General features: G+C 45.0%; 1 protein-coding gene across 3 annotated transcripts in view; it reads right to left on the bottom strand.

The window, feature by feature from the left end:
- Positions 1–17,286, bottom strand: part of LOC126092163 (sodium-coupled monocarboxylate transporter 1-like) — a 212,968-nt gene that overhangs the window by 45,271 nt on the left and 150,411 nt on the right. For all 3 annotated transcript variants that reach the window (XM_049907634.1, XM_049907636.1, XM_049907637.1), the window contains 2 exons: positions 11,453–11,562; positions 9,086–9,275 (listed from right to left, as the gene is read on the bottom strand). In XM_049907634.1, coding sequence (XP_049763591.1) covers positions 9,086–9,275; positions 11,453–11,562 — 300 coding nt within the window. The remainder of the gene's footprint in view (positions 1–9,085; positions 9,276–11,452; positions 11,563–17,286) is intronic.

The following is a 17,286-nucleotide window of genomic DNA, read 5'->3' as shown; positions in this document are numbered from 1 at the left end:
TGATTTGTATATAAGTACAACATAACTTCCGCACAATTTCAGTGCAGTAATGTGTTCATTGAAAATTTGTGTGTCTGTCTGTCTGTGTGTGTGTGTGTGTGTGTGTGTTAAGTATAATCTAGCTTCTGCACCATTTCTGTGCAGTAATGTGTTCATTGTAAATAAGTATTAAAGTAGTTGTATTACATGTTTATTACCTTATAAATAAATAAAAAACTTTTTTATTTTAAATTCAGTGCATTAGTATTTGTAAAATGACTCTTAGTGTTCATTAAAAAATAACGATCATTCCACCTGGGACCTGTGGAATGGTACATTAGCTTATTTGTTTTAGTTGTAAATATTTGTCATGTATTGTTGTTTTTCTGACATGTTCCACATCCTGGAGGACCTCCTCACTACGGATCAATTGGAATGAAGGTAAATCTAATCTAATCTAATCCCTCGTAGAATTTGATATTATTCATCAGATTTCAAATCGAAGTCCCAGCTATCAAGATGAAGTTTGTCAGGCAGTTTTTTTTTGTTTTGGTTTTTTGCTTTTATGTTACTGTACTCTCCCCTTAACAAGGTTTCTACTGTTCCGAAATATCATGTTTTTCTGGCGCACATTTTGTCTTTTACGCCTCTCTCTTTCAAGTGGGATAAATTCAACACATCTTGCTGATCATATAACACTTCTACAGATAGGAGTCACAAAAATATTTTGCAGACATTACTAAGCTATAACTAATTATTTCGTAAAAATAAAACACAACGAATGCTTCATTGGCTCATCAAATTACAGTAACTAGTACTTCAGTGCAGCAAGGCCCGAGTCACTTGTAGTAATGTGGCTACATCAGCCAGCAATATTAGTCGTGGTTTTTTTTTTGTGTCATGGGTAATCACATGTGTCGCGCATGTCATTCTTGCTTAATAATTCGTCCTTATTAATTTCGTTATTTTGTACATTGTGTATAACACCCAGCAAAGTATGATGGTTTTGCTGGAGCTTACCTGACGGCTTGTTATTAACGACTTGCTTGTCCATACTTGCTTCTCAACGCCAGGAAGTTCACTCCACTGTGCAATGTTTTCACATTTCTTCTAATACTTTAAATTTAACAAACGTCGTATGCGCTGTGGGGTCACATTGAAGTATGTCCGTGTGAATGCATGTACGCCGATGAATACTAGATAAAAACCTAAGAACTAAAAGCAAATTAAAATGGTTAGTGAAATATTATTTTTTAAGGAAGGGCATTATATGGTTAAGGCGATATTGGATAAATGTTTCTGTTTAGCTCATATGCACCTTAGTAATAAAGCTCCTCTTCCTTGTTTGACGTGGTTGGAAAGAAATTGGGTGAGTGAATCAGTAGATAAGCAATGATCTTTAGATCACAGTTCGCTAATACATTTGCTAATCTTACATGCATGAAAGTAAATGATCATAACAGACACGACATTAACTTAAAGCTACGTGTCAAAATCCAGTCAAATGCGTTGTTAAACAAATGACTCAAACATAATGTAAACCCTTCACTGAGCTCCTCCACATTAAGTTCGACATTGCACATTCAAAAGCAGCATTAGAGATTGCTAACCAGACAGTGGTAGCACGGAGTAGCTAACTTACAAAGGGTACCAACGTATCTGAATATGTACTTTTGTTACACTATGCTACACATAATTTCCAATGAACACAACATTTATTGAAAATTGAAACACTGTAATTATCATCCGGGGTTGCGACTTATGTAATGTATGCGCTTATGTCTAAGTTATTTGTCACAACTGTATCTATCACAATCGCTGTAAGATGCTTTCTGCGCAATTATCATTACTAACATACAAAGACAAGTCGTTGTTTAATGTTGTTATCAAAAATATAGAAAAGTAATTGACCAGTTTACTTCAAATTTTTACACGATACTCTAATAAACGTTCGGACGGACATAGTCTACATATTTATCGCATTCCCAGAGAGAATTTCAAGCAATGCAGCTAGCAAATAAAGTGCTAATACACAAAAATTTCAGCTACACTAGACTTATTCGTATGTACACTCCTGGAAATGGAAAAAAGAACACATTGACACCGGTGTGTCAGACCCACCATACTTGCTCCGGACACTGCGAGAGGGCTGTACAAGCAATGATCACACGCACGGCACAGCGGACACACCAGGAACCGCGGTGTTGGCCGTCGAATGGCGCTAGCTGCGCAGCATTTGTGCACCGCCGCCGTCAGTGTCAGCCAGTTTGCCGTGGCATACGGAGCTCCATCGCAGTCTTTAACACTGGTAGCATGCCGCGACAGCGTGGACGTGAACCGTATGTGCAGTTGACGGACTTTGAGCGAGGGCGTATAGTGGGCATGCGGGATGCCGGGTGGACGTACCGCCGAATTGCTCAACACGTGGGGCGTGAGGTCTCCACAGTACATCGATGTTGTCGCCAGTGGTCGGCGGAAGGTGCACGTGCCCGTCGACCTGGGACCGGACCGCAGCGACGCACGGATGCACGCCAAGACCGTAGGATCCTACGCAGTGCCGTAGGGGACCGCACCGCCACTTCCCAGCAAATTAGGGACACTGTTGCTCCTGGGGTATCGGCGAGGACCATTCGCAACCGTCTCCATGAAGCTGGGCTACGGTCTCGCACACCGTTAGGCCGTCTTCCGCTCACGCCCCAACGTCGTGCAGCCCGCCTCCAGTGGTGTCGCGACAGGCGTGAATGAAGGGACGAATGGAGACGTGTCGTCTTCAGCGATGAGAGTCGCTTCTGCCTTGGTGCCAATGATGGTCGTATGCGTGTTTGGCGCCGTGCAGGTGAGCGCCACAATCAGGACTGCATACGACCGAGGCACACAGGGCCAACACCCGGCATCATGGTGTGGGGAGCGATCTCCTACACTGGCCGTACACCACTGGTGATCGTCGAGGGGACACTGAATAGTGCACGGTACATCCAAACCGTCATCGAACCCATCGTTCTACCATTCCTAGACCGGCAAGGGAACTTGCTGTTCCAACAGGACAATGCACGTCCGCATGTATCCCGTGCCACCCAACGTGCTCTAGAAGGTGTAAGTCAACTACCCTGGCCAGCAAGATCTCCGGACCTGTCCCCCATTGAGCATGTTTGGGACTGGATGAAGCGTCGTCTCACGCGGTCTGCACGTCCAGCACGATCGCTGGTCCAACTGAGGCGCCAGGTGGAAATGGCATGGCAAGCCGTTCCACAGGACTACATCCAGCATCTCTAGGATCGTCTCCATGGGAAAATAGCAGCCTGCATTGCTGTGAAAGGTGGATATACACTGTACTAGTGCCGACATTGTGCATGCTCTGTTGCCTGTGTATATGTGATGTATCTGACCCCAGGAATGTGTCAATAAAGTTTCCCCTTCCTGGGACAATGAATTCACGGTGTTCTTATTTCAATTTCCAGGAGTATATTTTGCTGTTATGAATACAAATACAAGATTTTTCCCCTTAGTCCTCACATCCAATGTGTTTGTGGCCTCTGGTCCAAAGTCTAGCTTGATGCAGCGTACAAGCGCAGACGTTATTTAGAGAGAAATGCTCACTGTGATGGGAAAGGAAGGCTTATAACAAGTAATACAGTGAGGAAAACTGCTGAACTTCCGAAAGAATGTTCTAATTCCTCCTCACAAAAAGTAGCCTAACAGTTAGAGACGGCTCTACCTATCGGGGTATAGCATTAATATCGCATACCAGCTAAGTCCTCCTGTACATAATGAATCAACACCTAAAGAAATTCCTTCAGTTTTAGATTTTTGGTAGAAGAAATAGGTATTGTCACAGGTAAAGGTTCCGAGAGGCAATCATGAAATTAAGACAGATATTTGAAAAAAAGGGAATTCTGTGTCTCTGCCTCCATTTGTTCCATAGATTATAAAAAGAACTTTGCGTCATGTGGGACAAGTTATGGCATGTGCTCAATGAGTTTGAGGTTGCAAAACTCCTAGTATGACTACTAAAATGTCTTTATAACAGTCATGCTGCATCCATAAAAGTGGATAGTGAATATTCGGAGAGTTTTTCGATCCGGCAAATGGAGTCAGGCAAGCTTGTATGCTGTCACCCCAGGTCTATAAGATTTATGCAGAGCACATCATCAGGGATTCGCTGGATGGCCGGGATGGTGGAATTTCTATTGGCGGCGGGAAACAACCTGCGCTTTGCAGGTGATACTACGCTCATTGAAGGAAGTAAGGAAGAACATCTGGTTGCCACTAAGACCCCACAGTTGAACCAATGAAAAGTAGCAGTTCAACTTTCGTTCTAGAGTAAAACATGGATAAACCGAATTAATGGTTACTAATCGTCAACGTTTGGATCAAATCCAACTTACAGGATGCTTGAAGGATCTGGATACAGTGATGATTTCTGATATCTAGGGTCTCCGATCAGTAACACAGAAAAGTACGGTGAAGGAACAGAACTACGAATCTTACTTGGGAACGCCGCAATGGTTGAACTCACTAAGATCTGCAGAAAATATAACAACGAAGATACGATTGGTACAATCATTGGCGTTGCCTCTATTCTTGTACGGCTGCTAAAAATAGTTCAAATCGCGCTGAGCACTATGGGACATAACATCTGAGGTCATCAGTCCCCTAGAACTTGAACTACTTAAACGTAACTAACCTAAGGACATCACACACATCCATACCCGAGGCAGGATTCGAACCTGCGACCGTAGCAGTCGCGTGGTTCCGGATTGAAGCGCCTAGAACCGCTCGGCCACCGCAGCCGGCGGCTGCGAAACCTGGACCGTGGAAAATAGTGACAAGAGCCGAATCGATGCCTTCGAGACGGAGGCAGAAGGTGTTATGCGTACCATGGACAGAATGGAGAATCAATGCTTCCCTTACAGAAGATCTTATAGGCACATGAATGTGATCTTCGTGTGTCAGACGAAGATATTTCCAGTTCTTTGGGCATATTTTAAAAAGAGAAGTGGATAAGACCATCTTGCAAGCCAAAACCGAATGCAAAAGACCACGACGAAGATTACAGGCTTACCTCTTCAAATTATAATAAGAAGAGATGAAGATCACTGAGGATGGAGGCTTCTAGCCGAAGATTCAATTAGTTAAGAAATGAATGAAGTAACGAGGTCACGGCACTCAGCAGTGAGGAAACTGTCTAATGGTGATGGTGATGACTGCCCACTGAACCTAACTGTGAATTCCACTATGCCATAGGAAGTGTCTTATCTACCTACTCCTTCCTTTAGTCAAGTTGCACCATGAATTTCTTTTCCTTTCAGCCAGATTCAGTACCTCCACGTTCATTATCCAATGAGCCCATGGAATATTCATAATTCTCCTACAACACAACATTTTAAAACCTTATTCTTTTTCTGCCTGAACATTTTATCGTCCGCATTTCGCCACCGTGCAAGGCTGCATTCCATACCACCTTCAAACAAGTCTTCTGAACACTTCGACGTTACCAAATTTCTCCTTTTCAGAAACGCTTTTCTCGCTGTTGGCAGTCAGCAACTTTTATCCTCACCCCTGCTCCCATCGTCAGTTATTTTTCTGCCCAAATAAAACGACTCATATACTACTTACATTTACTAATGCAATCCCCTCGGCATCGCCTGATTTAATTCGAATATTTTCCGTTACCGTTGTTTTACTTTTGTTGATGTTAATCTTATAATTTCTTTTCAAGTCCTACCAGTACACAATAATCCACCGACAGATCCTTCGAAAATTAGTATCCGTATGTGTAAAATTTTCCTAGAGCGAAAATACTCGACAACAACTGTAGGCATACTTGCTCTCCTTCCACCAGCATCTGCCAAGGTTTGTTCAAGTTGCTGTAATACTACGGTACGGTAGGCAGAAGACAATAGTGTGAGATGGCTTTACATAATACTTTAAGATTTTAGCTGCAGTGACTTAATGAGCGAAACAGATAAGATTGAGCCATCAACTAACAGACACTTGTTATCCACGGTAACTGATTACAGAGCAAATAAAAACAGACGAGGACAAAAATATTTTGCGTATGATTTGTTTTCCCCTAGCATGAACTGTCAGTTACTTTTTCATCTACAGCTGTACCGCTCAAGCCACCTTATGGCGTATGAGAGAGGGTGCTTGTGGTATCACAGTCATTTCCCCCATTTCTGTTCCATTTGGGAATAACGCGTGGGAATAACAACTGTCGATTTACCTATGTATGGATTATTAGTTCCCAGATTTTCCCGCCGTGATGAATTTGAGATATGTATTTGAGAGGAAATAACACACTATCTGATCAAGATCCCAGACACTTGTTAGTGGACCCTTCACTTTTACGACGGCTTAAAGGCTTCTGGGGACACTTGTCTGACTGAAACTTTCTGGTAATCTGTGAGCCGGACCGAGAATCGAAGTTGGGACCTTTGCCTTTCGCTGGCAAGTGTGTTACGGATGCACAACTCTCGACCTGCCCTCATAGCTTTACGTCCACCAGTACCTCATCTCCTATCTTCCATGCTTCACGGAAATTCTCCTGGAACCTTGCAAGACAAGTGCTCGTGGAAAAAAGGATATTGGGGATTCATGGTTTAGCCGCAGTCTGGTGGATGTTTCCAGATTGAAATTTTCACTCTGCAGCGGAGTGTGCGCTGACAGAGAACTTTCTAGCAGATAATAACTGTGTGCGGGGTCCGAGATTCAAACTCTGGTCATTAAGAGCCCTCACACGGACTCTCCTAACCCCGAGATGTAGGACGAGCCACACAGTTCCGAGCGCAAGAACGTCTGTGTGAACGAAATGGCCGGCCGCGGTGGTCTAGCGGTTCTGGCGCTGCAGTCCGGAACCGCGGGACTGCTACGGTCGCAGGTTCGAATCCTGCCTCGGGCATGGGTGTGTGTGATGTCTTTAGGTTAGTTAGGTTTAAGTAGTTCTTCTAGGGGACTTATGACCTAAGATGTTGAGTCCCATAGTGCTCAGAGCCATTTGAACCATTTTTGAACGCAATGTTATGAAAGAGTCAGGTGTTTGATGAAGCCTCCGGCCAGATGGCCCCCATGCCTTCCCGCCAGCGCATTTAGACGTACACGCCCGCTGTGCGCCCTGTCGCAGATTCTTCTGTCAACTGCCTACAGTACGCGACACGACGACACGACTGTCGTGGACTCTTGGAGTCTTGCCAGTAATCTGCAGTGTGCGACACGGTCATAACGGATTCCCGTCGCTAGACCATAGACCTTTTGACGGAATTTATATATCTGTACAAAGAAGAACAGTGCTTGTTGAAAATGAGATCTAAAAATTATATAAATAAGAATTAAAAATCCGGGGCTTATGATAAACTGGCTGCGTTTTTCAAAACAGTGTTCCTCGAAGTGAACCGAGACTTTGTTTGAAACAATTACAGTGCTTATGGGGTTCATTTAGAAAGGAACTAAAGAAAGTATGCGACATTTAAGGGCAGTGGCAGGTCACCTGATGGCATGTATGTACCAACTTTGTGGTACAACGAGTAGCTGTTATTTACTGTCGATCCAGAGGTGCAAAGTGCGAGTTGTTTGAAGATGGCTGTTTCCGTGGATGTGGGAAAAAATACTGTCTGACTGTGAGGATGATGATAGTGGAGCTGGTGGTACAATGGATGGTGGTAGTCAATACACTGAAGGGTAGTAAGTAGACAGCTATGTATGTACATACGATTGCTCTTAGATATGTTTTGGTTACAGCTTCCAGTGATTTTTATCAAGCACTGGAATTGAAAATTAATAGATCTTCTCAACTACCTATACATAATACATTTTATTTATTTGTGTGCTCTCCGTATATTGTGTATTAAACCAGGGACCTAGAAAAACAGAGAGGCTTCGTCTCGCCGTAGCCCTCGCTGGTTCACAACCCCACAACAGGCCACAGCAGTCCAAACACCCCACCGCCGCCCCACACCGAACCCAGGGTTACTGTGCGGTTCGGTCCCCAGTGGGCCGCCCCCCCCCCCTTCCCCCCGGAACGTCTCATACCAGACGAGTGAAACCCCAAATGTTTGTGTGGTAGAGTAATTAGGGTGTACGCATATGTGGAGACAGTGCTTGCGCAGCAATCGCCGACATAGTGTACTTGAGTCGGAATAAGGGGAACCACCCCGCATTCGCCGAGGCTGATGGAAAACCTCCTTAAAAAACCATCCACAGGCTCGCCGGCACACCGGACCTCGACACTAATCCGCTGGGCGGATTCGTGCCGGGGACCGGCATGCCTTCGTGCTCGGGAAGCAACGGGTTAGACCGCGCGGCTAGCCGGGCAAGCGTGCTCTCCATACACATCCAATTCTACTTCTCCCCGTGCTCTGACATGTAGTGAAGACCTTTCCTTTAGTACGTTCTTGTCACTCAGATATGGCTTTCGACAGTACGAAAGGCAAATGTATCCGCGCCCATCAGTCATGCTGAAGCACATCCATTTTAATTCCCGCCGGTCAGTGATACGGAAATAGAGCACATATGCGGTCAGTTCTCATGCGCCTACGGAGCTCTGAATTATTACTCGACAAAGCGAACTGTACACTTTGCCAGAGCAGGAGCTTAGTCACGTGACTAGGTAGAGCCACGTTCCGTTTATAGTTAATGCAAGTACGGAAAACGATCGCGGGTTCATACACATTACAGTGTGGATGAACACTGGTAAAATGACACTGCATGAAGTTGCCAGTCAAATTGTTGTGCATAGGTTTCGTTCCGAATTCACTGTTTGTGTTTGTCTCTAGAAACAAAAGCTTTTGCAGTTTTCAGTGAGACTGAACAGCAGCAGCGTCCTCCTGAAGATGGTGGAGAAATGGATCGCCGAAATATTGAATCACGTTGATTTTAGGATGCGGCGGCGAAGGAGACTTGGAATGAGTGCTCTCTTTTCCTCATTGTGGATCGCTGCTTTTCTACATGAACTATTTCGAATGTTTATGAATAACGTATTCCTGTCTAGCGACATGTTCTTATGGATCCATGGCGCAAAACGTATATCTGATCGAATCTGAGAGTTGACGGTTCCTAATTTTGCTTGATTTGCTGTCACCACGCCTCTGTTTGTAGGAGCAGGGCGTACCTGCAGGACGGAGGCTCCGAGCCTCTCCACGGCGAACACGAGGCCGGTGCAGACGGCTCCCATCACGACGACCACCGCCTTCATCAGCAGGTCGGTCTGCCGCTCCGACAACCGGCGGGACGGGAAGAAAGTTTTGAAGAAGTCCTCCAGCACCACGGCAGACGTGGAATTCAGCGCCGTCGACATGGAACTGCGGGTACACCAAGTCATTTGTGTTACAGTAATGTCTCAAAGCAGAGGAAAGACCGAAAGTAAGGCAAACCAATACGGCAGGCAGCCGTCAGATGCAAAGTTAATAACCACATACTACACTACGAGGCATTCCCCTCAGGCAGATGTAGTCCCATAACATACCCAAGGTTGACCTAGATGCAAAACAATACAGAAAATAGACAACATATCAGAAAGCGTCACGTCGGAAAAATGAGAAATCATGAAATTGGGGAAAACCTACTCTAACGAAACAGATTCCTGTGGTTTCCAACCTTACTGAGATCAACACTTCTGTGAAAAATTAGACGCTAGCTAGTAACCCCACCACCAGCAACGTCAACGCCTAACATAACATTAGAATGAAGAGGAACTTTCTTAGAACATTTTAAATTTTAATATGACTAAAGATAAATGACATTTTGTTTTTGTTGGTGTGGTAACCCACGAGCTAATGAGTCAGTGAGAAATTTGGTACTGGTTATTTCTAACAGTATTCCTTTACAGAAAAACGAAGCAATTCTCAATGTACTGCGAGTGTTACCTGCAACAACTTCTCAGAAAACAAAGCTAACTATGCACAGCGAGGGTGGTCACATCCCTCTGCAACACTTTCCCCCCACATGACGCCTCCTTCATCCACACTCTGCATACCCATTGAAAATCGACCAAGTTAAAATCTGTAAACTATACTGACTGCTTGTAATTCACTTGCCTGCTGGCTGCCTTACTTCTGAACTCAGAGAAACTGGAAGACTTCAAGCTGTAAATAATTTGTTTCTAGGGCCAGTTCGAGACACACAGGCGACTTATCATTTGGCTCTCCCTCTCCTCCTTCCCTCCCACCGAACCCTTTCACACTCCCAACCATGTCAGTTTTCGGTACTGAATGTAATATGCACTGTATAGAAATGTAGCACTTCAGTGCCCTGGCACCTCTCTTAGATTGGCGCCACTAGTGACTCCTAGTAAAAGTGATACATTCGGTATAGTAATATCACTGTTGTGGCACATCTGGCGTCCCTCTCAGTCACAGCTCAAAGTGGCAGCTTATATCTCAGAGTGTATATGTATGGGGTACCTTCCCAAGCCTCTGGATCTATTTCAACCAAATTTTTGTACCGAAACAGCATGCCTCTCAAGTATAGGAGCAGGCATATGGGCAAGCAGGTGTCTTTACAGCCCCTGGCCCTGAGGCTGCCCTGCATGACAGGCGTGTTGTGTTGGAGCAGTATCATCCTGTAAAATCAACCAGCTTTGCAGGGAAGCCTACACGTCAGGGGCAAGACACAGTTTTCTGGGTTCTGACATGTAAGCTGCCATATATGACAGATGTTTTATGTTGGAGTAATATCAGCTTGCTTTATCGACCTGCTTTGCATGGCAGCTTGTACATCAGAAGCAATAAATGATTTTCAGGAAGGCGTGATGGGACAGTAGCAATATAAGAGAGAGAGAGAGAGAGAGAGAGAGAGAGAGAGAGAGAGAGAGAGAGAGAGAGAATGACAGTGAGTGGTGACAGTATTAGTAGGAAAGAGCGAAGGAGACGGTGGCTGTGAGACAGGACACAATGATAGATAAACAGACACTGGGCTGTGAGTGAGTGAGTGAGAATGGACAAGTAGGAGTGGATGGACATGAGCGACTTACAGCAGTGGACCAGCGGGCATGAGCGTGTTACAATTAGGGGAGATTGTGGGAGTGGGAGGTAAATTGCATGTTAAAAAGTACATGAATATGCTTGCATGCTAAAATTTTGGGAAAATTTTTAAAGATGGTGAGGAAGGTATTAAGAGGCAGCGGGTACCACTTTTTTGAGTCTGAGTCTTTTAATAAACAGGAGCATATTCGCCTTCTCTGTGCTTTTTTCCGCTAGTATGAATATGTTTAAAGACTGAATTTGGATTCAAATATGTGGGCTACAGTAAAATTTAATTTGTATCTTCATAAAGAGAACTATTTTAATTTACAAATTGGTTACTATTTTTAATGGATCAGATGACAACTGTTAGTTTAGCTGTCAGAATATCAGCGCAGCAGTGTCTCTAGGTTAATATTTACAACGTTTCTGTGGTTTCCCCAGTAACGATGAGTTGTGACGCTGTGAAGTGGCAGGAGCCGTCAATCACAGGGGAGAACACGCGGCAGTGCACTTACCTGAGCGCCGCACTGAAGACGCTGGCCACGAACAGACCCGGTAACCCTGGCAGGCCGCCCAAGGAGTCCACCACCAGCAGCGGCAGCAGCTGGTCCTTGGCGCTCGCCATCTGCACACATGGCACATGATAACGCTAAATACGCTACAACACGAGGAAACTGGTGAATATCTAGTTTACTCAAAACAATAATCACCAATGTTCAGACACTTTGGCGTTAGCTGTGTCAGCCAAGCTGTACGCTGCAACTGCGGTTCTTTCTCTTTTGTTGCCCCCTCTAGCTCTGCCGCTAAAGCAGAATGTAACAGTTAACGTTCTTTAGTTCGCTTAAAGCCCACACCAACTACCAGCTATAAAGAATGGGAACAAATTGTTTGTTTAGGAACGCCACACTCTACATACACTGCCCTATCATATTAATGTGACCCTCTGTGAGAAGCCTGTATAACCACCTTTTGCAGCGCGCACCACTGTGAGATGTGCAGGAAGAGGGTCAGTAATGTTCTGTAAGGTACCGACAGAGATGCACAGCCATATCGACTGCAGTGCTATGGCCAGCTGCGATACGTTTCTTGGCTGAGGATCCATTGCGAGAACAGCTCGATCGAGATCCCACAGATTCTCGACTGGGTTTATATACGTGGGGTTTAATGGCCAGGGGATTGCAGTAAACTCGCCCAGGTGCTCTTCAAACCAAGTTCGTACATTGTGAACCGTGGGGCACATTGTCTTGCTGGTACATGCCATGGTGGCGAGGAGAAGACAAACTGTATATAGGGGTGGACATGAACCCTAAAGATAGATGAATATATTGCTTTCACAAGATTCAGTGACCGTTGGCGCATAAAACGTGATTCATGTGAAAAGGCCACCTGTCACCACACAGGAGACGCAAATTCCCGCCTTCGTCGCCGATAAACAGCAGTCAGCATGCTGCAGAGGCCCATACTGAGCAACTTTCACTCAACGATCGTTGCGGAGACGCTGTCGGTAAGCTGTTGGTTAATCTGTGGGATGTCTTCCTCTCCCGTACACATCCCCCCAGTCATCATTCACTCCTGTCATCTATGGCCCATGGTGCATCATAGTTGCCTCGGTGCACCAGTTTGCTATGAACCATATACCTTAACCACAGTGGCACGACCGGCCGCTGTGGCCGAGCGGACCTAGGCGCTTCAGTCCGGAACCGCACTGTTGCTACGGTCGCAGGTTCGAATCCTGCCTCGGGCATGTATGTGTGTGTTGTCCTTAGGTTAGTTAGGTTTAAGTAGTTCTATGTCTAGGGGACTGATGACCTCAGATGTTAAGTCCCATGGTGCTTAGACCCATTTCAACCACAGTGGCACGCACAGTTAAACAACTTAGCCGATTCCGAAATGCTTCCTCCTTGGCAAAAAAGCCCTTTTGGATTCCAGATAAATCGTTCCGATCCTACATTACGACAATGACTGCGCTGTTATTCGAGTCCCCGGCACGCCTTATATGCCCTCCACTCCTAGTCCTGCCACCTGTCGTCTATGATTATTGCACTTTAACGTCGAACACAGGCAGTGGTAACACTGATGTGACTGGCCTGTGTACCCGCACTGCACATAAAGAAAACCACCATGTCCATGAGTGTTAAAAGGAAATCAGCAACTCGTGTATTTTCAGCAACAGCTGCAATATGTACCCTGACGTTCACAGCACGATAAGAAAAAAAAGATTATTATGGGTGAAAAGAAGTCTTTTACAGAGCCAATACTTTTTTCAAAATTTTCGAAGAATGAGCCAGGACACCTATTGATTCATACTGGATCTGTCAGAATTTAAGATGTACGGCACGATTCGTGGCAAGAATAATTTTGGTGTATAAACATCCACATTTCTAGCACCGTTTCTCTTTGGAGCTTCATGGGCACGTCTTCCTCGGCAGTATTAAGAATGGAGAGTTTCCATTTTCTTTTGAGAAGATGTAGACGTGAAAATGACTAAAAAATCGAATTTTTATTCTATGTTCCATGAGATTAAGCAATTTCTTCACATTTCAAAAATGTATAGTATACTAGAATTTCCACAGGTTACTTGGTCTAGAAGAAGCACTGAATAAAAGACTATGCATGGGCCATGGCCATCTCAATTGAGCGATGACGCATGGAAAGAGTAAAAATTGATGTGTCTTAATTTCTGCCAGTCACATTGTCAGAATGTATTTACAGCTGAAGTCATTAAAGTCATAACCAGCAATAGACTTTATATAAGTCCTATTTTATTTTTTGATGTTATGAGTTAAGATTCGTTTGCATACGTCGGCCAAGCGCGACTTCGCTGTTCCTGTTTTACTTCTCTGTTCGTAGTGTTCAAATTGCAATGAGTAAAGATATCTCATATTAAAGAAGGGTCTGTTGGTCCAGTGGCAAAGGGTGTACATTGAAACCGAAAGACTACGGATTCGAATCTCGTTGGGAGCACATGACATTACAGACTGACTTTAATCTAGTCTTCACCTCTCAACAACGTGAAAATTCGCCAGAAATGACAAGTGGTACGGATTCCATTGTAGGCCCCTTTATCTGGTATAATTACTGGGGGGGGGGAAGGTAAGGGCGCGTAAGTCACTGAGGACTTGAATAAGCCGATTGAACTACATCGGAATTATTATTATTAAAGCTGAACCTGAGTCTTAAATGAATCAATTTAAAATTGCATCATTTACCATGGACCTAATGGAAGATTTATTTCAGAACAACACAAGCACCCGGCAGTGCTTCCAAACATAGCATTTTTACACTTGAAGATTGTTAAGACCGTGCTAGTATACGCTGATCAGCCAGAAAATTATGACTACCTACTTAATAGTTGGATGTCCACCTTTGGCATGGATAACAGCGGCGATGCGTCGTGACGTGGGAGCAACGAGGCCTTGGTAGGTTGCTGGAGGGAGATGGCACAGCATCTGCACACTCAAGTCCCTATTTCTCATAAATTCCGGGGAGGGGGGCGATGAGCAGTCACGCCACGTTCAATCACATCCCAAATGTGTTCGATCGAGTTCAGATATGCCGAGTTGGGGGGAGAGGGAAGGGGGGGCACATAAATTGAAACTCGCCACTGTGTCCCATTCACTACTCCATGGCCTTGTGACATCGCGCGTGCCACTGTCGTCGGAAACATGATCGTCAGGAAGGGAACTATATGGTCTGCAACCAGTGTACGATACTCCATGGTCGTCATGGTGCCTTGCACGAGTTCCGCTGGAGCGTTGGACGCCCACGTGTATGTTCCCTAGAGTATAATAAAGACGCCGCCAATTTGTCTCCACTCCGCAGTATGGGTGTCAAGAAGGTGTTGCCCTGGAACACGACGGATTCGCGCCATCCCATTGTCGTGACGATGAAGGTATCGGGATTGATCAGACCATGCAATGCTATGCCACTGCGCCGTGCCGATGGTCACGTGCCTATTTCAGTCATAGTTGCCTATGTCGTGGTGTTAACACTGGCACATGCACGGGGGGAGGTCCATCATTATGAGTGTTCGGTGCACTGTGTTTTCAGATACAGTTATACTCTGCGCTGATGTTGGTTCCTCCACAGTTCGCCGCCTGTCTGTTCTACCTGTCTGCCAAGACTATTCCGGCAGGCATCTTTGTAAGGGGTGGCCGTCGAACTCCACGACGTCTGGTTTCAGCCTGGTTTCGCCACGTGTTGAAGACAGTCACCACAGCACTCCTCAAATACCCGAGAAGTGGTGCAGTTTCCGAAACGCTTATACCGAGCCTCCGGGCCATCACAATCTGCCTTCGGTAAACCTTAGATAGATCGCGCGCCTTCCCTATTCTACACACGGACGGCCCGCTCGCTGATACTACGTACATGCACCGTGCATGTGTCTGACTAGCAGTAATTCCTCGCCAGGTGATGCTGCTATCGCCTGGACGGACTTGTATCGATAGTAAGTCAGTAATCATAGTGTTCCGGCTGATCAGTATATACAGTCCAGTCACATTAATGTGACCACCGTCAATAGTTGGTAGCACCAGTGGTGGACCATTGTTCGTGACCGGGACAAATAGCGTCAAAAGAATCAAACGAAAAAACTACAAAGAACGAAACTTGGCTAGCTTGAAGGGGGAAAGTAGATGGCGCTATGGTTGGCCCGCTAGATGGCGCTGCCATAGGTCAAACGGATATCAACTGCGTTTTTTTAAAATAGGAAACCCCATTTTTATTGCATATTCGTGTAGTACGCAAAGAAATATGAATGTTTTAGTTGGACCACTTTTTTCGCTTTGTGATAGATGGCGCTGTAATAGTCACAAACATATGGCTCACAATTTTAGACGAACAGTTGGTAACAGGTAGGTTTTTTAAAATTAAAATACAGAACGTAGGTACATTTGAACATTTTATTTCGGTTGTTCCAATGTGATACATGTACCTTTGTGAACTTATCATTTCTGAGAACGCAGGCTGTTACGGCGCGATTACCACATTAATGCAATTAATACTCAAAATGATGTCCGTCTACCTCAATGCATTTGGTAATACGTGTAACGACAATCACGATAGCAAATATCCTCCAACTTTCCCCACAGAAAGAAATCCGGGGACGTCAGATCCGGTAAACGTGCTGGCTTCGACGACCAATCTACCTGTTACGAAATATGCTATACAATAACGCTTAAACCGCACTCGAGCTATGTGCCGTACATCCATCATGTAGTAACATCGGTAGAACATTACGTAGGAAAGCAGCGAACATTGCACCATTTAGATTGCCATCGATAAAATGGGGGCCAATTATCCTTCCTCCCATAATGCAGCACCATACATTAACCCGACAAGGTCGCTGATGTTCCACCTGTCGCAGCCATTGTGGATTTTCCGTTGCCCAATAGTGTTATATTATGCCGGTTTACGTTACCGCTGTTGGTGAATGACGCTTCGTCGCTAAATAGAACGTGTGCAAAAAATCTGTCATCGTCCCGTAATTTCTCTTGTGCCCAGTGGCAGAACTGTACACGACGTTCAAAGTCGTTGCCATGCAATTCCTGGTGCACAGAAATATGGTAAGGGTGCAATCGATGTTGATGTAGCATTCTCAACACCGACGTTTTTGAGATTCCCGATTCTCGCGCAATTTGTCTGCTACTGATGTGCGGATTAGCCGCGACAGCAGCTAAATCACCTACTTGCAGGTCGTGGTTGACGTTTCACATGTGGCTGAACACTTCCTGTTTCCTTAAATAACGTAACTATCCGGCGAACGCTTGGATGATGTCGTCCATGATAACGAGCAGCATCCATAGCACACGCCCGTTAGGCATTTTGATCACAATAGCCATACAGTAACGATATCGACCTTTTCGCAATTGGTAAACGATCCATTTTAACACGGGTAATGTATCACGAAGCAAATACCGTCCGCACTGGCGGAATGTTACGTAACTTATACGTTTGCGACTATTACAGCGCCATCTATCACAAAGCGAAAAATGCGCTCCAACTAAAACATTCATATTTCTTTACATACTATACGAATATGTAATAAAAAATGGGGGTTCCTATTTAAAAAAAAACGCAGTTGATATCCGTTCGACCTATGACAGCGCCGTCTAGCGGGCCAACCACAGCGCCATCTGGTTTTCTCCTTCAAGCTAGAAGAGTTTCCTGATTTGCAGTTTTTTCGTTTGATGCCTATTTCGTGAGATATTTGGCCCGGTCACTATCAATGGACCACCTTGTATAAAGCGTGTCGGGGGCTTAGGATAAGAAGAGTCGTAATGCGGAACCGGAGTGATTTATCTGGCGTTCTAAAGGGCATTGAGCTGTGCGTTGCTCGTGTCCGTGCCAT

This window comes from Schistocerca cancellata, chromosome 7 (genome assembly GCF_023864275.1).
Source record: "Schistocerca cancellata isolate TAMUIC-IGC-003103 chromosome 7, iqSchCanc2.1, whole genome shotgun sequence".
NCBI lineage: Eukaryota > Metazoa > Arthropoda > Insecta > Orthoptera > Acrididae > Schistocerca > Schistocerca cancellata.
The sequence above is the reverse complement of the archived record's forward strand: the minus strand, read 5'-3'. Positions and strand labels throughout refer to the sequence as shown.